We start from the raw sequence: 21,646 nt of genomic DNA, 5'->3' as shown, positions 1-21,646 counted from the left end.
TGTTCGCCCCGATCCATGCAATTCCATGGGGTTTGAATGGCAAGGGGAGCAGAGCTGAGCGGTGGTTGGATTGTGGGGCGTGTGTGTGTGTGTGTGTGTTTGTGGTGGTGGTGTTGGGAGGGGGGCTTTGCCACAGCCATTGGTTGCCGGTGTTGCTTGGACAGTCTCTCTAAAACATTTACATAGAGCCCCACAATTGTGATAATAAACCGTTTTATCATAGGGCTCCCAATCAATAATGCGGCTTCTTAAGGTTTAATATTTCAATGGTATTGATCATTTTAACAACTGCGTTTGTGGTTGACTTGCCTTAACTGCAGCGCTGTGGGAAGTTGTGTGTGCGCTTATTTATTTGTGTGTGCCTTTTTTAATGTTATTGTTTTCTTGATTGACATAAATCGGTTTCCCACCTAAAGTTGAATGATTCTATATTGCACATTTGGCTTAGCTCTGCAGTATTCTGACGGTAAATTGTTGTCATAGGTTCTTTCGAGCCCCCAGTTACTCTGAAAAAATATAATGGAGTGAGTGGAAACAGAAGATCAAAAAGCACTGGAGTTGGCAGATTTCACTTTCATCCCTCTTGAGAGGACAAGAGATGTAAATAGGGGCAAATTTGATAATTATTTGAAATGAAGGTCCTGGGGCACAACGACTTTGATCAGCACATCTCCCCGTCGTCCCTGATCTTTCACTGGACATGTGTCTTTAGTTTCCTCACCTTCTCTCTGGCTCTATATATCAATGGGGTTTCTTTGTAGCTTTGTATTCTTTTTTTATCCTTACTGCAAACACCACAGAATATGGCTACACATAGGTGCTATCCATCTAACTATCCTATGGGATTTCATGGGGGATGTTTTATATCCACAGCATCTTCCCAAGGATTCCAATCAGTGTGTTGTTTTCTGATTGATTAGTGCCAGACAGACCAGTGTACACAGTGCTCTTTTAGCCTTTCTGCATTCCAAACTATGGGAAAGTCAGAACTGCATGCAAACGGATGTGAAGATCCATGTCACACTGTTACAAATCATGTAATATCCATGTCTGTTGGTCTAAAATTGAGTGAAATGGGGGAAGTGTATCTAAATAATCTGATGAAAATTTGAAAGATACGGATTGATGTTCTCTCTGCTGTGTACAATTGTGTAAAATTGCATATTGTGTGTGCCCTTTGCACTGGGTTGCCTGGGGGCAACTGTTAGCTTGTGTCCTATGGCCGCTCTCTGATAATACATCAATACCTTAATTCCAAGGATAATTAATGCTCTTACAAATTACAAAGCTGTCTAAACCAACCACATGGGACATTATAGGAAAATAATACAGTGCACTTGTTCAGTGGAGTTTTTAAATGAAGAAGGATATCTTTCGGCTGCGTATCAAGCGTTACTTAACTACACTACTGTAAATCTGGCATTCCTCAGAAATCTAGTTGTCATTCTTTTTAGATTTATTGCATGTTGGTTTTTCTTTACAAAAACCGTATCAAACAACCTCTAACAGCATGCTTATTTCAATATAATGCATTTTCTGTGGTCACCTTTTATATCTTCCCCTGTACTGACGTTTTGAGTAAAATTATGGGAAATTATATTTGTATGGAATGGGAGGCTACCCCCCCCCCCTCCTCTCCCCCTCCTCGCCCCATGGATGTTGCTAATTGGCGGGAGACTGAGAGCTTCCTGCTGTGTTTCCATGCTTCCCTTTGCTTTGCCACTCCACCAGGTCTTTCACCAACACTCTGCAGAATCCAGTAATTAACCCACAGCTAATTAACTACATCTCATTACACCAGCACGCTGTTTCTATCACACCCTCCAAAACTGAGGCAACACTCTAGCTCCATGTGTACATCCCCTCGGGAGGTTCGTTGGGCTCTGGCCAGATCACCTAATGGCACTGGCCAGTGTGCGAGTTCACCACTTCTCTGTCTTAAATCCCTTTTCTTCCGCTTTGCAATATGGAATTGATTAGCAGAATTTGATGGTGTTGTGTAAAGGGTGAAATCATTTTCAAGGTTCCGTTTCAAGTCGATTAACAAAGGAGGCAATTGATACTAGAAACAAATCAATTTAAGAAAATGGTTAATAAAATCGAATGCTGTGATACTGAAACAATCAGCATGTTGCCTCCTGGGTATTTCAGTTGCTCATATTGTAATCGGCAAGGATTATTTTAGCTATAAGTGATGCATTTGTTCCAGCACTAGTCCAACGAATATGGTATACCTGTGAGACAAAATAATAACGTCTGTGAGGTGCAGTCTTGTCTCTAGCGCGTATTGCTTCCGGGTTCTCACTTGCTTTAAAATCACAGAAGCTGCAGGCCTGAGTTCTGCTATCTCTGAGAAATACGCTTGCCAGTGGCCTGCCCTCTCTACTCACACACACTCGTACAAACACAGAGCCATGTTCTTCCCTGCCTCAGACGTAACACAGCCACGGCTATTTCTGTTCCACAGACTGATAGCTCCCACTGAAGATCATTGATTTTACGGGAAGCCCTGTTTACAGGCTGAGTGCCATCGACCTGAGGTGACTTTTTGCCTCCTGCAGTTGGAGCAATACTGGAGCGGCCTTATGTCTGCATTAGCAGAATAACAGACAGAATATTTACGGCACACAATAAACAACAATGCTGCACATGGTTAATTGTCTGATTTACAGTGTTGGAGATCAAATAGAACAAGAACTCCATGTACCTAATAGAATTATAACGCAGTGTTGTCTATAGTGGTGGTTGACTAACTTTTTTGGCCCACATTGCCATGGCAAAGTTACCGAAAGATGCATTTTCACTTTCAGACAGCTTGAATGGTTCTAATTGCTTATTTCAAATACAATTTTAATAAAGTAAAAATTATTGGTATTTAAAAAAAATGAGAGTAATACTATATTATAATGGAATTTATGTATTTATTTAGATTTAACTGGAGTATCCGGTTTTAGCTTTAGATATAGGTTAGTGAGCTACACTCAGTTGTTGGAGAGAATAGAGTAGATACGATAGAGACGAGAAGGGAGAACCTTGGAGGGTTGGAAATGTAAATCGCTCACTATTAGAGCACAGTTTTAAAACCAGAATTTTACTACGCCGTGTTTTGAATTAAAACAGACTCATGATTAAGAGTGCAATGCTTGCACACCTTCTATTGGTGATTAATTGGAACAAACCTAGGAGGTAAACCAGCCTCACTCTGCCTGAGGACTACAATGGTTCCCCCATCAATGAGCATGTCCCTAGTGCAACATCAAAGGCCTTCCCCTGCTTTATCAATAAGAACCCTTCCTTCCCACATCTTCCTGTAACTTGCTTAGCGTTCACACCATTGATTTTCCAATAAGCGCCCCTTACCCTGCGGTGGCTGGCCTAGCTCTCTGGCTTGGCTCAGAGACCAGACGTAGACAGGCAACATCACTGAGGGACAATTGAAAACCAGATCTGGTGTAATGTTTGGTCTCCTCTTGGCAAATTAGGAAACAGTTTTACCATTTCAAAGACTCGTTCGCTTACTGCTGACTATGTGAATACAAGTAAGGGTCAAGGCGGCATCACAGGGTCCTGCAGAGGCAAGGCCTCCAGGCAGGTGATCGGGCATGCTTATAATCAGATGGTTCTTTAGCCTTTAATTCCTCGCTCAGTTGGCCGGTAAATCCCAACTAATGAAAAGACCATAACATAACTTATCTCATTTTCCGTCCCTACCAAATGGCATCCAGATCTACTCTCTGACAGTATTCATTAGGAAGGAGGCCTTTTCACAAGATTCAACCTAATCTTCTTTGTTAGGGTGGTGGGGGGAGGTGGTGTATGACCTTTTTATGTTTTGCATAGGAGAGATAAAGAAACCGCAGAGGGTACCCTGGCATAAAGCCTTTGAAGGCAAGTGGCAGCAGGAGGTGAGTTTTGGCCGTTAGGATCCGTGCGTCGGCATGCGTTCACTCAGAACAGCTCAGGAATCCAGCCTTTTCTTCCCTCTGATTATCTTGTATTGTCAGCTAAAGCTTGTTTTGGCTGCATACAACCTGCTTATTGTCAACTCAGTGGGCCAACATTCATTCAGCAGAATGACGATACAGCACAGGGGCAGAGGCCACTGCAGAATCACTTGTTTTGTGAAATCAGCACAGTACAAGTATGCAAAAACAAACTTGAAACTTTATAGTCATGTATTACAATGTAAAACCTTGCACATTACCACTCAGCAGTAGTCACCATTAGTGGGCTGCTCCTTCGTTGTGATTTGTGGTTATTAACACAGTCGGCACACAGACACCGTCCCTTCTCTACTCCCCCTCTTCTTCGACCGCGTCTCTTTGTCTGTCTCCCCGACTTGTTTAGTGCCTCCCAGAGATTAAAGCTTTTCCTGCTTTAAACAGGTGTCACTGAGCCAAGCAGACCTCTGAGAGACAAACACTGTTATATCAGTTGGCCCATCTGCGACTTGCCGACTCCAGACAATCCCATTGCTCATCAGTAACCACTGCAGGTTATTGAATTACACCATCTTGATTTTAAAGGGCAATCCTGTTTTCTGTAAGCAGTGGACACATCAAGCTGGCTCAGAGCTCCAGCACTGATCAAGACTCATCGTGTTATCCTGTCTACTGCTAATTGCTTCAGGTATCTTACAGCAGTAACAGGAATGGAAGGGAACATAAAGCACACTGCATCCACTTTGTTCAGACTCCAGACCATGTAAATGTGAGCGTGGAGAACTTTGGAGGTCATTGTGAACTAACAATCTTAACTAGTAGTTGTGCATATGGGCTCAGTGTTCCAGGCTTGGTCGAGACAGGCAGTGGAATCTGGAGGAGGGGCTGAGGGAATAGATTACAGGAACAAGGTGTGAATCCATGCTCAGACAGGACACATGGAGACTTTTCCCTATTTGATTTTCTAATTTTTTATTTTTTTTTTCCCAGACGCTTACAGTTTGAAGAATCATTGTCCTTTTAACATGTGGCATTCTATTTTCTTGCATTACTCTCTCTGGCCTCAGTCTATTTGTGTGAGATGTCTATTACGCTCATACTCTCTTATTAATGAAGCGGATAATAAATACAGACCAGTAGGACCAGTATCCCCTCACTCAACATGGCAGCTGTCCCTAAATCATGTTTGGCTGTATAAAGCAATCTTGTTAATAAGCCAGTCAGTCTAATATCTTTCATTTTGTATGCAAAGCAAGTCAAGGGTCATCAGGCTTAGCTTCTGTGGTGTGTAAACAAAACAATCAGGTGGATCATACTGCCAGAAAATGTCCCTGGGTATTTATGACAATAACATATACATCATCTTTGCAGTGATGTAATACATTTAACCAATTTATCATTTTACTGCTTCTTATTACGGCCCCTTTATTGTTATTTTGCCGGTAATATGCACTTCTGGCCAGCTATTGTTCAAATACAAAAACACATCTTTAAAAAAGGAAAGTCCATTTCTGTTGTTTAAATCCATGTAGAATTGGGAGGTCCCAGGTATGTTGTGTGGGAGGCTAGCTTCATCAGACATTCATGAAAAGGCAGGCAAACATGATCAATCTCTCCACTCCCTTACTGGTTAATATGTTAGGGTGTGGGGGTAGAATCCATTCTGATCACAGCTGAAATTTGCATCTCTAAGTAAATAAGTAAATAAATCAAGTGCAAGCAGTGCATGTGCTAATCAACAGGGACATGGCAGTGAGCTTGGTGCCGGGAAACTTTGCTCATGTAATATTCAGTACCGCTGGGTTAAAGGGCAGCCCAGAGTTATTGGTTTCAGCCCGATTGCCCCCTTTAATCAATGTTGGCTGCATCCCTTTAATAAAATGATTAGCTCAGCAGTATCCTGTGCTATCATTTTATCTCCTCTGCGCTCTAAATTGCAGCCTGTGTTGGGCTTCTAAGATGCTCTAGGCATAGCCAGCTCCCATTTATTATTTTAAAGGCATTGGATGGCTGCAGAGTTTGAAACCAGGCTCAGTGTAGAGGTTATTGGATGGAATATCTAAACACGGCAGTAGTGAAGTCTCATCCCAGATCATTTATTTTGGGTTCATAGAAAGAAAGTTAGCCTTTTTAAAGTTCATACTCATCTATATCTGTAGTGAAAATATATTATATTTGTCTTTTATGCACTGATACAACTCGAAGATGGGATGATAGCGGTGATACTTCTTTTAGATTTCAGTTTTTTTCTTTTTCTAGTTATGTAAATGCAGGCTGGCCTGATGGGTGGCTTCTTGGTGTCTAATTATCTCACAATGAATCTATTTGATCCATTAAGTTGGCCCGTTTCTCCTTTTTTCTGACTGCACGTTAATTAAAAACGGATGTAGGATTTGCAAAATATAAGATTGGGCGGCGTTGTTTGGAAGGTGAAGATAAAAGATGGTACCTTCCTGATATGGCAGGAAGATGAATCATGGACAGATTATTAGTTCTGGTCTCAGCTATTGTGTTAAAGTACCTAATCTAGTGTAATGACCATAGTGTCATCTCTCCAATTATATTACAGACTGTTGTCGCTCACTCAATGCAATATATTGTACATTTGATTCTATTATTATATGGTTCCTGTTTATAATGTCTCTTTTCATATTTTTTTAATCAGCTCTTTTCTGAATAACTATAGTTCTTATTTTTAAATATATATATATATATATATATATATATATATATATATATATATATATATATATATATACATAAGCACACTTGTCATTCAACATGTAAATGTTGAAAACAAATATATATATATATATATATATTTGTTTTCAACATTTACATGTTGAATGACAAGTGTGCTTATGTATGTGTGTTTATGTTTACATTTAACACTCAACATCTACAACGGTAATGTGTTAACTCACCCAATTTGTGTTTCTGCAGGCCTGGATGCGATGACCGCCTCATGTAGGCATCAGCATGGACAGCTGTGAGTCTCCTGTGGTTTCTGGGACAGACGATGGGCCCGGCTCCTCCCAGCAGCAGCAACCACCACAGCCCTGGAACGATCACTCTAGCTCACAGGTCCCGTGCACCAACCAGGCACCGTCCTTGGAGCCCCTGTCTCTCTCTGCTCCCTACCCTTCTAAAATCCAAAACCCTAGAGGACCTCATGACGGGGTGAGAGAACTGCAGTCCCAGCAGCAGCAACCAAAACAAACATCAGCCCAGGCCCACCGCGATATCTCTGCCACAGCCCAGCTGCATCCTAGGAGAGAAGGTCTTCAGGAAGAAGAGCAAGAGGGGGTAAGCTGTGGAGAAGAAGAAGAATCTGAGGACTTGGATGAGATGGAGATTGACAGCTGTTTCCCAAGTCTTCAACCTTTTCCTGGGGTGCCAATGGCTTCAGTGGGAGGGGGCATGCCCTCTCTTTTGCGACATCCGCCCGCACACCTTCAGGGAGCAGCTGAGAGTGGAAGTGAAGAAGGAGAGGAGGAAGAGGAAGAGGAGAGTAGCGATGTTGAGAACCTGGCCGGAGAGATAGTCTACCAGCCTGATGGCTCGGCCTACATCGTAGAGAGCCTCAGTCAGTTGATCCAAAGTAGTGGGGGTACGGTACCCGGCCTGCTTCCCACAAACTCTCTCACTAGTGGGGGAAAACCGGGGGAACCTTCTGGGACTTCATCCTCGGTGTACCCGCATATCATCAACACGTTCCACATAGCCTCGTCCTTCAGGAAGTGGTTTGGCAATTCAGACCAAGGTTTCCCCAATACCTCAACCATGGCAGGCCTCAGCCCTTTCCTGCACAGTTTCCGTGTCTTCGACGTGCGGCACAAAAGCAACAAGGATTACCTGAACAGCGATGGGTCTGCCAAGAAGTCCTGTGTATCCAAAGATGTTCCCAACAATGTGGATTTCTCCAAATTTGATGGGCTAGCTCTATATGGCAAGGGTAAACCAATTCTCATGTGTTTTATCTGCAAGCTGTCCTTTGGCTATGTGCGTTCCTTTGCAACTCATGCTGTCCATGATCACCGCATGACACTGTGTGAGGACGAGCGGCAATTGCTAGGGGACAAGCAGGCATCTGCCATTATCCAGGGCATTGGGAAAGACAAAGAACCACTCATCAGTTTCCTGGAACCAAAAAATAAGAGCACTCCCCTGCCACCTACCATGCCACCAATTAACTCTGGTCAGAGCTTCTATGGTACCTTTAGTGGTGTCCATCTGGAGCCTGGAAGCGGCAGCAAGGGCAGCGAGAGTCTCCTGAACAAAGATGCTGACTCTGGCCTCCACCAACAGAAGCAGCAACAAGCCCCACTAAGCTCAGTCCTCTCTATTGGGGGGATGAGCATTCCCAAAGCACCCACTATGACCTCATGCCCAGGCTCTGCCAAAGACTCCAGTGCCCTGCCCAAACTGGGAGGGAGAACAGAGGAGCCTGTTGGGATAGAGTTGGCATGCAAGGGAGAGGTTGGTGTCAACGAGGAACATAAAAATATAGACCAACTATCAGGCCAGATGGGCGTCTCAGAAGAAGAAGAGGAACCGTTATTAGGGGAGGAGGAAGATGAGGTGGAGGCAGGAAGCTCTGCAGTGGCCTGTGGTGGTAACAGTAGCAGCGGCGGAGGTGAAGCGGAGGAACCAGCTGTCTCAAACCAAAGCATTACCAAATCTCCTTTATTAATGCCTAGTAGTGTTCTCCAGCCTTCTGCCTGCACCTCTGCGGTCAGTTCCACCCTCAATAGCAAAGACCCTGCTTCCACTTTCTCCTCTATCAAGAAAGAGGGTTCAGCTGGAGATGATGGTGGGAGGACCTCCGAGCTCCCTCTGAGCTTTAACTGCCAGGGGCCCCCTGTTCCCACGGCAATGGCGGCAGCTGCCGTCAGAAGGAGCGAGGATGACACCGCTGGCTCTTCCTCCTCACCTCTGTCCTCCAATGCTGCTGCTGATGAAAGTGCCAATCAAGACAGTGCCACAGCTCCAGAACCAAATGATTTCCCGGCAGAGGGAGAGGAGGAAAATGGAGCCCTTCTGCACCATCACCACATGCACCACCATCATCATCACCTCCACCCTTCATCTCATGGCCACTCCCACCTCTTCCCAGGGGGTTCCTGTGATTTGACAGGGATGGGCGATTGTTCACAGAACCATGGGCCTGGTGGCAGTGGAGGAAGTGGGGTAGAATGCCCTAAATGTGACACCATTCTGGGTTCTTCACGCTCCTTGGGCGGTCACATGACCATGATGCATTCACGCAACTCATGCAAGACACTCAAGTGTCCAAAATGCAACTGGCATTATAAGTACCAGCAAACGTTGGAGGCCCACATGAAAGAGAAGCACCCAGACTCTGGAGGCTCCTGTTCATACTGTACCAGTGGACAGAGCCATCCTCGTCTGGCTCGTGGAGAAAGCTATACTTGTGGATACAAGCCCTTCCGTTGTGAGGTATGTAGCAAAACATGTATTTTTTGTGTTGTGAGGCCATTTACACTTTTTAAAGATTTAAAGTAGCATATCTATTACTCTAATGCAGCTCAAAAGAAGATGTATTTTTTATTCTAGGTGTGTAACTACTCAACCACGACAAAGGGCAACCTAAGCATCCACATGCAGTCGGACAAGCACCTGAACAACATGCAGACTCTACAAAATGGAGGCACCATTGGCTCTTCACAGGAGCAGGTGTTTGGACATACCCCAGGGGGAGTAGTGGCTGTCCCGTCAGTGACCCAGGCCAGCAGCCATCACCCTCCCCACCTCCATCCTACACAGTCCTCCACCCATATGGCAGGACCGTGTGGGGCCCCCTCCCCAACCAAGCCTAAGAGCAAACCTACTTGGCGGTGTGAGGTGTGCGACTACGAGACCAATGTGGCCCGGAACCTGCGTATCCACATGACAAGCGAGAAGCACATGCACAACATGATGCTACTCCAGCAGAATGTGACTCAGATGCAGCATGGTCGGCTGGGCTTGGGAGCCATGCCTTCCCCCTCTGAGGCTGAGCTTTACCAATATTACCTTGCCCAAAATATGAGCCTTCCACCAGGCCTCAAGATTGACCCAGCTGGAGCCGAGGCCCAGTTCCTGATGGGGAGCTTTCATCTGGATCCCAACATGGCCGCCCTGGCCCCTGCACTTGGTAAGCCCCATGTCAGAAGTAACCCAACTTGCCACAAAATCATAAAGTTCAGTTTGGAGATTTTTCTTTTGCTTGATCTTCATTCCTAACTCCTCGCTTTTCTGCATCACAGAACATTAATGTAATTCACACACAGACTAATTCGGATTCTAAATATTTTGCCCGTGTCTAGTGCTACATACACTGGTGAATTCTCTCTCATGCCCGGAGGTGTGCCTGCCCTGGTGAACTTACCACAATTATCACGTTCTACAAGCAGAGAATTACTAATGTAAGGAGGGAGAGGTGAAAGAAATATAACAGCAGAGTGCTTAACCCAGACCATCTCCATATTTCCTTACTAATAGAGCTACTCTCACATCCACATGAATACCTTCTTGTGCCAAACGCCAGTCTGCCAGTATGTAACATTTACAAATTAACTGGCTGTACATTTAGCCATACATATGCCGATTACCACACAGAAGATAAGATAACCTGATCTTTACTTAGACCTAGTGACCTTGTACTGATTTGTTATGACAGAATTTCAAATTTAATCTTAGATACACACTTTTTGGTCTGAAAAAGTGACCTCTTCCCCCACACACACACATGCACAAACACATACACAGACACACACTCTCATGCAATCAGCTTTTTAAGTCATTATTCCCAAACTGGTGCTAAACTTTTTTTCAACTTTGTATTTGCAGCTATATATCTTCTCATGGTCAAAGATGGGTTAGACAGCTCAGCATGGGTAATTCAGCAGCGTGTTTGGCAGAGCAGTTACAACCCCACAGTTTGTAGAGACTTGTCTACAACTGTCGCCAGTTCAAAGACACAAACAATAATTGATTGCTGTGACTTATTCTTTTCCCCCTCTTCTACCATCTGGTTCACTTTTCTGTGGCTAGTAATAAGCGTGTTACAAGGGAGGCAATGATGAAACACTCTGGGCCCATAAATAACAGTGTCGTCCACTTTAAGAAATTCTTAAAGCCATTCTACAAAAACACTAAATTCTATAGTATGATGCATACGTTTCAGCAAACGTCTTCAATAAATCTGCCATTTAAAGGACATCTTCAATCAGGTTGTCAAAGTGAAAGGTGTTTTTTCGTGCTCTCACCCTGGATTTTTTACTTTTGCTGAAGAGGGAGATAACAAATGTTGACCTCATATGATCTTAACCTAATGGTAATTCTCGTTCCAAGACTCAACTTGTGCAGTGAAAGATAGGAGATAGAGTGCAAAAAAGGAAAAGTACAGGGAGGGAGAAGTTCTAAGGTCTAAGTTCTAGCTATTTGTGCTGGAAACTTGTAAATGTAGAAACAGCACAAAAGGTTTACTGCAAAACATCGTAATTGGTTCAGGTTTTGTAAGATGCACATTCCTAGCATTAACAATTATCTACATTCATACATATTAATTATATTGGTTTTTAATATAAGAAAAAACAGAAACAAAGCTCCAAATCAAGATTGGTTTCCACTGTTCTACAACAAGAGTGAAGTTAGGAATTTGATCCAGATCCGTGGTAAATCGTGAATTTGTAATGGAGCATGAGATCCAGGTAGTAATTAGAGATGGTGCAGAAAAAGGCCAGATAGGGATGGCAACTGGGCATGTGTGCACCACTGTAGGTGTGTAAGCGGGGGAGAGTTTAAGAAGCCATGACTGGAGACCTGGGTCTGTGAGTGATTTCAGAGGGCTTCTCAAAGGTCTCTCTCTCTCCTATAAAACCCCAGGTAATGGAGAAAAGTCCAAGAGCAGGCTGCATACTGCAGCAATAAATAAAAAGGACCTGCCGGAATTAATTTAGTATGAAGCCAGGCAGGGTCAAGCCTGCATGCTCAGTCTGGGCAGTGAAAGATTAAAGATCAGCAAGCAAAGGCAAACACTTGGGTTGCTCTTACCTCATAGTTTTAGAATTTATTTTTTAAGTCAATTCTGTGGTTGGTGTCATTTGATATGTGCTTGCATCCTCCTCCCCTTCAACATTTTGACTTAAAACCAAGCAGAATTGATCTGTTAGGTGTCCATATTAATTGAGAGGCAATCCGGAACAAAAAAAGCAAAGAGAAGTTGATTTACAGAGAGGTCATCAAAGTGCCCAAACAAGGCAATGTGTACGTTCATTATCCAGCAGTCTGAGATTTTGGTCTTTGGGTTTTGGAAAAGTCCAGGCTTCGTTATTTCTCACCTGAAAGCAAGGATAGCTATAGGCCCATGAATATACACATGGACTAACTATCCCCATACTAAACCACAGAGAATGGTAATTATTAGTTATGAGAGTGGCACAAGCTATGACTTTCTCTGTAACATTAAAGCAAAATACTGAGAGATAAAGTGATCTTTATCAACATAACTGATTTAGACTGTAATCTTTAAGCCACACTTCTACGTGTATGTGTGCAGCCATCTAATCATCTCACTCTCCTCTTTTCCTTATTCTTCTGTCTCTTTGTTGTTCCACGCGCTTTGTAGTAGGTGGGGAGATCCCCATGGACGTACGGCTGGGCAGTGGGCAGCTGGTGTCCGAAGAACTGATGACGCTTGGAGAAAGTCTATCACAAACCAGCGACCCCTCCCTCAAGCTCTTTCAGTGCGCCGTATGCAACCGCTTCACCACTGACAACCTGGATGTGCTCGGCATGCATATGGGAGCTGAGCGCAGCCTACCGGAGGAGGAGTGGCGTGCTGTCGTGGGTGATTCTCACCAGTGCAAGTTGTGCCACTACACAACACAGCTGAAGGCCAACTTCCAGCTACACTGCAAGACGGACAAGCACGTGCAGAAGTACCAGCTTGTGGCCCACATCAAAGAAGGGGGCAAAAGCAATGAATGGCGACTGAAATGTGTAGCCATAGGCAACCCGGTGCACCTGAAGTGCAATGCCTGTGACTACTACACTAACAGCCTGGAGAAGCTGAGGATGCACACTGTCAATACGCGGCATGAGGCAAGCCTCAAACTTTACAAGGTTAGTGGACCTCAAGCTTCTTTCTCACACAACCATGTCAGGACAATTTTAAGGAAATTGTCAAGTGAAATAGTGTCTTTGTGTCATGTTTGGGAGGATTTATTATCCTATTCAACTCTGTTACCCAATTTACACTTTTACACCAATAGCAAAATGTGTCCCTAAGCTTCTGCCTCCTTACTTGATATCCCTCCATGAAACACAAATACTGTTGTGTAACTCCTGCCTTCCAAGTAGTCACGTAGAAGCAGGGTCACTGTGCTGCCATGAGGAGAACATGGCAGGAGAAGCTGTTTTGGGGGCTTAGGAGGGAATCAGTAGGAGATGAATGAAGAAGTGTGAGGAGACAGAGGTTTGGTGCTAATACTCCTCGGAGCGGGAAAGGCTGAATCGTTCTCGACAGCCGTATTGATTTTTGCTGGACTTGGAGCTTCACCTTCTCCTCTAATCATTCCATAATGGCCAATGGATGAACACTCTCCGAACAAATGGCCATAAATCTAACAGACCTGATTCCACTTAGGTACCTATCCTGTGTGTCTGCGGCTTTGGCCACTCTGCCCTTAACCCAACCTGGCATAGCTGCATTGTGCACATACACGTATAACGTATATAACTAAACACTTACAAACAGTGACAGCATACAGTCCCTGTCCGTAGGCCAACACTACATACACATCAGCCAAATACATGCCTGTAATGTGCATTTTGACAATGGATATTTTTGCCTATAATTCTAATTATTCCAATTCATTGTCAAGTGGTTAATAATCAAAAAGTAAACCGGAAAAGTTGGTAAACAGTGCTAATTCTTCACACTTTTTTTGGTGTCTTAAGTATATTACAGTCTGATATCTTTTGGAAAGGATGAACTAAAAGGCACGTCAAAAATATGCGGCTTCAAGTGATGATGTTTTTAATCACATTAAAAAATAAGGTGAAGTGGTTCATTTAAACCCCATCCAAAATGGTGTCTATTTGAAAAGCGTCCAGGATTACAAGCAGCTCCCCAGTAACACTTGCATAACAGACATGTTTCTTCTCCACAAAGCCTTGGTACTGGAATCAGAGAGAAAGTGTTAAAGGTTTTATGTAGGGCTCCTAGTACAGAGGTTAAGGGGGCCAGGCGCAGGGGGTGTTGACTGGAGACCATCTGGTTTGCCCCACGTTAAGCAGGAGCACTGGAAGAATTTTAAATGCATGCGTACGTATAGTTGTATATCAATGCAAATATGCAACATCATCTGCAAATGTGCTGGGTCAGTTTTGAGACAGCACAAAAGCATTTTATCCATGTTTTTCTTTCCTGCCCATTGTCATCTTCTCTTGGCCTTTGCTGCTGAACTCTCTGGCTCACATTCCAATGACCGTATCACTTTAAACCTCTTGCTCTGTCTCTCTCTGTTTCTGTCTCTTTCGTAAACCTCTGGAGCAAGAGACTTTTATTGTATCTTAGACTAGGGTACATTTTGTCACGTTATGGTTTCCACTTTTCTATAAGCTTGGAAGCTTTTTTTCATCTTTCGCTTCTTTTCCAGTACAAGTTTTTAAGAGGGAAGAGACACATGTCATACTGCAGCTCAGACTGTGGGAGATTAAAAATGTACAAAACACCCAGGCATGATCATTTTTTATGACTTAAGCCTCTTAAGAAGGCTCCATATTTCTCAAAACCAATTGATCTTCTGAGTATGACTGTGCATTTGTCCAGAAATCACCTGCTCTCCCAACCCGAGTATGCTGCGCTTACTTTCCTCCCAGACGCTATTCAAAACAAATATTTAAATGTTGATCACAATATGCCTCACCAATGTGATGAGCAGACAACAAGTACATGGTTGTGAGGCCTCTTGGGCAGCAAAGGCTTCCCACTGTGACAACGTCACAGCTTTTAATACTGCCTTCGATTTACTGGCCTGGTAGAGATAGTGACAGTCTGCAACCCGCAATATCCATTTAGTTTTTCGTCTCCCAAAAAGAAATCTCATTCACATAGCACCATTTTAACTTTTTGGGGAGAAAATGAATGATCACGTCAGCATAAACAGGCTGTATGATGTGGGAGATGCTTGGGACACTTCACCCAAATCAAACTAGTTTGCATTAAACAGGCTCTTTGTGTGCATAGTTTCACATAAATTGGAGCCTGTAATTACTGGAATTAAAAAGCAAGGTTTAAACTGAGGGCTAAACTGGATGGGATAATTTGAGAGTCTGTGGTATGCGGCCCATATTAGGGCTTTCTAAATATATCACCCCCACCACCCCAACTATTGGAATGTTCCAAAAGACCACAGAAAGATCTGCCAGTCATCCTGACCACCACACAGCCGTCTTCCCCTGTGTGCTGTGTTCTGGGCCCAGACATATCCTCTCTGAGTGCTGCGTGTCCTTCCAACCCACCCCTACGCTCCTGCATTAACCTTTACTTTCACTTACTTAAATGAACCATTTGGTTTATAGTGGCTCTGATGACAGCATGATGGCCGCCCATCTGCTCCAAGAATGGTCACTCCTAAGCACGAACAGATGTGTTCCGTTCCGCCGCATCCAGATAACCCCAAAGTGAATGTGTGTACTTTATGTTTTTCTAATATGTAGTCCTCCCCAGAGACTCTGTCTTCTTCTTGAACGTACTCTGCTTCCATGCTGACTCTACAGTTCTCTCGTACATAACACTGTGTGGGAATACGATAGCCCTCATACCAGCAGCAGCAGAAGGCCTCGGGGCTTGGCTATGTGTTAGTGTGGAGGTGAGATGAGTGGAGCTAATCCAGCTCCCGGGCCCTGGACTGTTTAAGCCAGACAAAAAAGGTGGGGCCTAACCGGGCCAAGCCACAGGCTTCGGCTTCCAGTTAAGGGTTGGGGGAAAGGGGAGGAGCATTGGGAGTTTGTTGGCTACCTTCTTTGTCTCGAGGGCCGGTGCAACTGGCGGTAATTGAGATTGATTGGATGTTATTTTTCCTCTTGCAAATGTAGTCCATTAGCTTGGCACATGCATAATCAGTTTAGAGCGCAGTTAGCCGAATGTAATCATGTTCCTCGGTGTCTGCTAGCACAAAATCCACTCCAGATGCCGCTTGGCCAAGGAAAGAAAGGGAAAAAGTGCCGTCACTATCAGACGGGGAATCTTTAACCAAGGAAGTCATGACACTCCTCCCTCTGTCCTGGTCCTGCTCTATTGAGCACACGCATAACTATAAAAACTCCACCTGTCTCTCTCTCTCTCTCTCTCTCCCCGCCGTGCCCACTCGGCAACATCCGCTGTCTGCTCTCACTATGAGATCGTAGTGTTAAGTGGAGCCCAGCGGCTGGCCCATTAACTAACACAATACATCTGTATCTTGGATGTAGTCGCTGCTCTTATTTTACACTTCAGTGCAATCCAAAAGAAACACCGAACACCGAGGAAAGGAAATGTCTACACATTTTTAGAGGGCAAATAATCACAATGAAACATAAAAGGGGGAAAGAGGCAGTAATGTAAATGAAGGGATTAGTGGTTACATTAAAAGGCATTAAGGTGGTTTGCTGATGATCCTACTAGCAGAAATCCTGGCTTCTCATTCTCAGCAATGCAAACCGTGTTGCCCCCTACCCATTAATGATCATTACTATCAGGATGGACTCCAATTCTCTTGGGCTATACAATAGTTTGTTGTTGGAGATGGAAGACTAATAGGTATATACAGTTATACTACAAGAATTATCAATCAAAATGAGCTCAGTAGTGTGTTTTGGGCTCATGTCAGAACAGAGTCCTTCTGACTAAAGCTAGATGACAGTACAACTGATTTAATTGTCTCAGATTCATTTTCACATTCCTTCGAAATTTCCCAATTTTTATGTTTTTGATATTATTGTGCTGGCGGATGAATGAGCCAATGTTTCCACTCCGGCCAACCTCATGACAAACGCCAGGTATTGTGAGATATCTTCTGGTGAAATGAAGTCCAGTGGGCGGCTGCCCTTACCAGCTCACCCACCAGATACTTCTAAGAAGAGGAGGAGGATGGAGAGACAGACAGGAGAGAGGGGATGGGGGAGACAGGAGGGTTGGAAGGATAGATACTTGGCTAATTATCATGGCTAGCCTATGATTGTTCAGTAATAGTGCTCAGTGGGAAAGGTTGCAGCAGTTCCAGGAAGAGCTGAGCTCTGATTTACTGGTAGTACCGCTCTAATAAAGCGCTTGCTGCACATCCTGGGAGACATCCCATTCTCTCCTTTCACATGCACAACCGTGTGAACGCTGTGTGTGTGTGTGTGTGTGTGTGTGTGTGTGTGTGTGTGTGTGTGTGTGTGTGTGTGTGCGTGCAAAAACTTGCACACATACAGAGCAATCATGCAATCTAAAGTGTCAGCAGATGACAACGAGCTCATGAAATCTAAAATTTTACTTTCTCAAACAGAAGTTATGATATGATTACATACAAGTGATCTACTTGGGATTAAACTAATCATCAAGGAAGTATTTAAATCCTGTATAGACTCCTGCGACACCCCGCCAACTCAATAACACACAGTCATGGTCCTGAACCCCACTTGCCCTCCTGCTATCAGTAGTCGCCTGCAGGACGGTAAGACAAGTGTCCTATCTCTAACTGATCTAAGGTTACTGTTAGTTGAACAAGGGATGTGGGTTTTAACAGAACTCCGTGTGATTTGAAGAGAGAGGTGTTGTCCAGCTGGGAAAGCTAGTAGGGCCTGCCTGTTTGGCGGTGTGCAAGAGCTTACAACTTTCCTAGTTCTCACCCATTATGAAGGCCAAGAAGAGGGTCAGGGGTTGACCTGTGGCACAGCTGTTTTTGCTGATTGTATGTGCAACAGCCCTAATGTTGGGGATGCAAGTCCTACAAAGTGACATTGAAAGAAAGCAAAAATCTGGGACCAGAAAGCTACCTAGACAGGCTGCTCTTTCCTCTACTTTTTGTCTGTGGTTGTTTACCACAATTGCCACGGTGCATTAAAATACCTAGTGCATTAAAAGACGGGTTCTTGGTCCTGTGTGTGTGGTGGAGATGCCATTAGAGAAAGGGTAGAGAGGATGTGTTGCATCGTCTGCTGGGAGTTGGAGATCCTTGGTCATTGTGTTAATGTTTTTTTGTTTTGATTCGATTCTTTTTTTTTTTTGGCCAGAGCAGCAGTGCAGGTTTTTTCTGACTTGCTGATCCTGTAATGGCCAAGCTGATCAGGGCAAAACGCAGGTTGAAGACAAAGAATAAGACTCAAGGTTCTACCACTTTCTGTCACTGGGGTTCATAAAAGACAGAGAGAAGTTCCACATTGTGTACAGTTGGGGATTTTGTCCCTGTACGTAGTAATGGTTGATGTACTTCCCACGCGATCCCCAAACAAAACTGTCAAACTCTATACCTACTCATCAGTCTACTCATCATGTCTACATCATATTGCCTCTACTTTCTTTTGGTGTTGTCGCCACACTATTAATAAGATGTAAAGGGATCCATAAAACTGTCCAGTGTGGATAGTGAATCAGTGGGTTGTCTAAAATAGGGATCGGATTAAGGTTTACCATCTTCATTCCGACTATGCTGGAAAACAAATCATTCTGCTCTGCTAAATTGTCTGTCTGCGTGCATTTCTTTAGCTTTTAAGTAGTTCTTTGCTCCTCACTTGAGAGCAAAGTAATGTTAATGTTATCCTCAACCCACTGATTTAATCAACAGTTCTAGCTCCCTTAAAAAAAGAATGCATACACCGCGTTACAGGCTGGCAATTGTCCTTAAATTGTGTGATTATGACAGTTATTTCCTTTTTGATTCCTTTTGATGATTTTTGGAGGTTGGGGCAGTTTTGAAAGCATAATTACATATTGGAGAAAGTTCTTCCTGCACCAACTGGAGGGTATCTTTTATCTAATCTGTGTTATACCTCTGCTCCGCCTGCCTCTATCTCTTCAAGATGGTATTAAAGATATACCAGTCATGTTCCTGTGTTTTTACCACCCCAACTAAGATGCCAGAGAGATAGTACCTAATTTCCTTGTCTTCAAAAAGTCTAGAATTCCATGTAATCTGGGGCCTTTACAAGTTCCTATTGGTTTTACATGTGTATGCCAGTCAAATTGCAATACAAAGAGATTCCATGTAAGCCTTTACATTTACATGCACGCAAATAACCACATTACTATGAACACCCAGACTGAAATGATTGATAAAGGCCCTTTTATGTTATGCTATTACCAAACCTCCCCCTACTAGCCATGTTTACATCTGTTGTATTATGTAAGCTGTTGTAGGTATACATCTAGAATTACGTATGTTGCCTATAAGCTAACAAGGACTGATAATACAGCAGCCCTCTATTTTTCAGTGGTTTTTAGTTAAGATAAAAGTTGCTGAATACAGTTTGAAACACTTAGACATCATATCTAGCTGCTGATGTATTTTGAGTTCATGCAAACACACAGTGTGGCTGTTATGGCTTTACGGCAGCGTCTCACTGGTCCTTTTTGCTCAACTGTTCAATACATTTGGCGACCTATAGCCACTCTACCCAAAAGACTAACAGTGGCAATTGGCAGGTAAACACTACTTTGATGAGACCAGATGGAGGCTCCTGTGAATCTATGTAGCGCCTAAGCTGAAGGGATGGAGAGAGTGAGGCAGGCAGGCTTACAGGCTCTGAGCCATCAATACATCAGTGGCTAAGCCACCAGATTAATGGCCTCCGAGTGGTCAGGGCCACAAAACTACTCAGCTCTGAGGTCTGTGTTCAGTGGAGCTGTACATGAAAGCAAGTTTGGGGAGGAGGAGGTCGTTGGTACCAGGATGAGCACACAGGGACCTCTATTCTGTTTGGGTTTGGCCTACAGAGTAGAGTCATGGGGCCGATGCATTTTACAGAAGGGTAGATACGTGCCCTGGCTGTTTGAAAGTCCAAAAGGATGTTTGAGTACTTAACAGCGAGAGTATAACTCTTTATCTGCATGTATTTACAAGTGAGTACATTTATTTTATAGGCCCAACCGGTTGGCTTTGTTGTTGTTTGTTGTTGGATGTCAGCTTGGTTCAAAGTGATGCTTGATTTACACTGCTGCTCAGAGCAATTAGCGTTTTTTTTAATGTTGTTTGAACAAATCTCTTTCCACTTTGTGCTGTAATGATTACTTTTTGATTCAAGCACATCCTCTACTGGATACTGGAACGAGTCAGAGAGGTGCTGTTGCCTGCATGCATGCTAGCATATAAGATATATAGAGCAACATGTGAAAGATGAACCCCCAGCAGTTTCCTCCAGGATCCTTTTCTGGCTGTAGTTTTTATTTGAAACGTTTGGGCCTCAGAGGTCCTTTCTTTAGTGCCAGCGGAGAATAGCCATCTCTTTCTCAACTTCATGGCACTGGTTGTTCATCCGTGTTTGCTGTAATTGCTCTGTGCTTGAGTCCAGGGTTAGAACTGGGAGCTGTAAATGTATTCGTGTTATGCAGACAATCTTTTCTCCAGATGTAGAAGAAAAGATTTCATCCTTTTTGTAATTAAGCGGTACAGCCCAGGGTGTCATGCGCTTTTATTGGGGTCTCTGGAAAAGATCATTTTGCACCTTGTTTTCTCATCATGGTTTTATTCTTCAATACAAAAGATAGATACAATGGAAAGAGGAAAAATGGAAAGAAAAGTAGCAATGAATAGAATATCTTGTTTAAATTGTAATACGGAAAAGACTGCAGTGATGTAAGAGGTAGCGATTGAGGAGCGTGGGGTGAAGGCTCAAAGGGAACAAAGGCATAGTCACGGAACCAAAGCAATTACATAGTTTCCCTGATGAAGAATATCAGGGGGAAAAATGTCTTTTTTAACTTCAGGAATGTTCCCCAATGTTATCTTTCCCACGGGTGCCATCTTCCACACCTGTGTTATACTTTAAACCAAGAGAGAGGGGGAGTGAGTTGTGGAAAGTGATATTGAGTAAAGGAAGGAGAGACAGCCTTAAGAGTTGGGGACGAGAAAGCTTTTCAGTTTCGCAAGGGCAAAGATACTTTATGGCCTCCACATTCCTGCATGACAAACTGATCCCCACAATATAGTGCCGTTGAGGGAAAAAAAAAAAAAGAAGCGCAGACAGCAGTGGAAGTTTGCGTAGCCGCTGAACTCTGTCCTAGATGCTATACTATATTTCCTTCCTACCTTCCATGCCAGCCACACAAACTCTGTAATGTCACCACATGCAATCAACACCTGCCCTGAGATTAAGGAGCGCTGAATAATTCAAACTTGGATCCATCCTTCAGATGGCCTATCTCAGTCACTAGATAGGAATGTCCTCATGCTTGTTAGGTTGGAATTGTTATGTTGAAATAATTTGAACCGTAAGGGATGTCTGTGCGGCTGCTGTTTCAATGAGAACTCTCGGAGCTGTTCAAGTTTAAACATGAAATTGTGAGATCTGGAATGCAAATGAACATGCAAATGATCAATGTATCCATTTGCATGCTGAGAGGCACGAGTCAGAGAGAGAAAGGGAGAGGAAGTGTATCTTAATATGTTCTATAAAGTAAAGTATTTTATTTGTTGATGTTTGAGGAGTATTAGTCATGTAACAATCAGTCCCCG

At 43.6% G+C, this 21,646-nt stretch overlaps 1 protein-coding gene across 7 annotated transcripts in view; it reads left to right on the top strand.

Moving 5' to 3' along the window:
• Positions 1-21,646, top strand: part of zfhx3b (zinc finger homeobox 3b) — a 187,403-nt gene that overhangs the window by 98,453 nt on the left and 67,304 nt on the right. For all 7 annotated transcript variants that reach the window (XM_078084817.1, XM_078084816.1, XM_078084818.1 and 4 more), the window contains 3 exons: positions 6,885-9,401; positions 9,519-10,098; positions 12,574-13,070. In XM_078084817.1, the coding sequence (XP_077940943.1) occupies positions 6,921-9,401; positions 9,519-10,098; positions 12,574-13,070 (3,558 nt within the window). In that variant the 5' untranslated portion in view covers positions 6,885-6,920. The remainder of the gene's footprint in view (positions 1-6,884; positions 9,402-9,518; positions 10,099-12,573; positions 13,071-21,646) is intronic.

Source organism: Gasterosteus aculeatus, chromosome 12 (genome assembly GCF_964276395.1).
Source record: "Gasterosteus aculeatus chromosome 12, fGasAcu3.hap1.1, whole genome shotgun sequence".
In the NCBI taxonomy this organism is placed as follows: domain Eukaryota; kingdom Metazoa; phylum Chordata; class Actinopteri; order Perciformes; family Gasterosteidae; genus Gasterosteus; species Gasterosteus aculeatus.
Note: the sequence above shows the minus strand (reverse complement) of the source record. Positions and strands in the feature narration are given on the sequence as shown.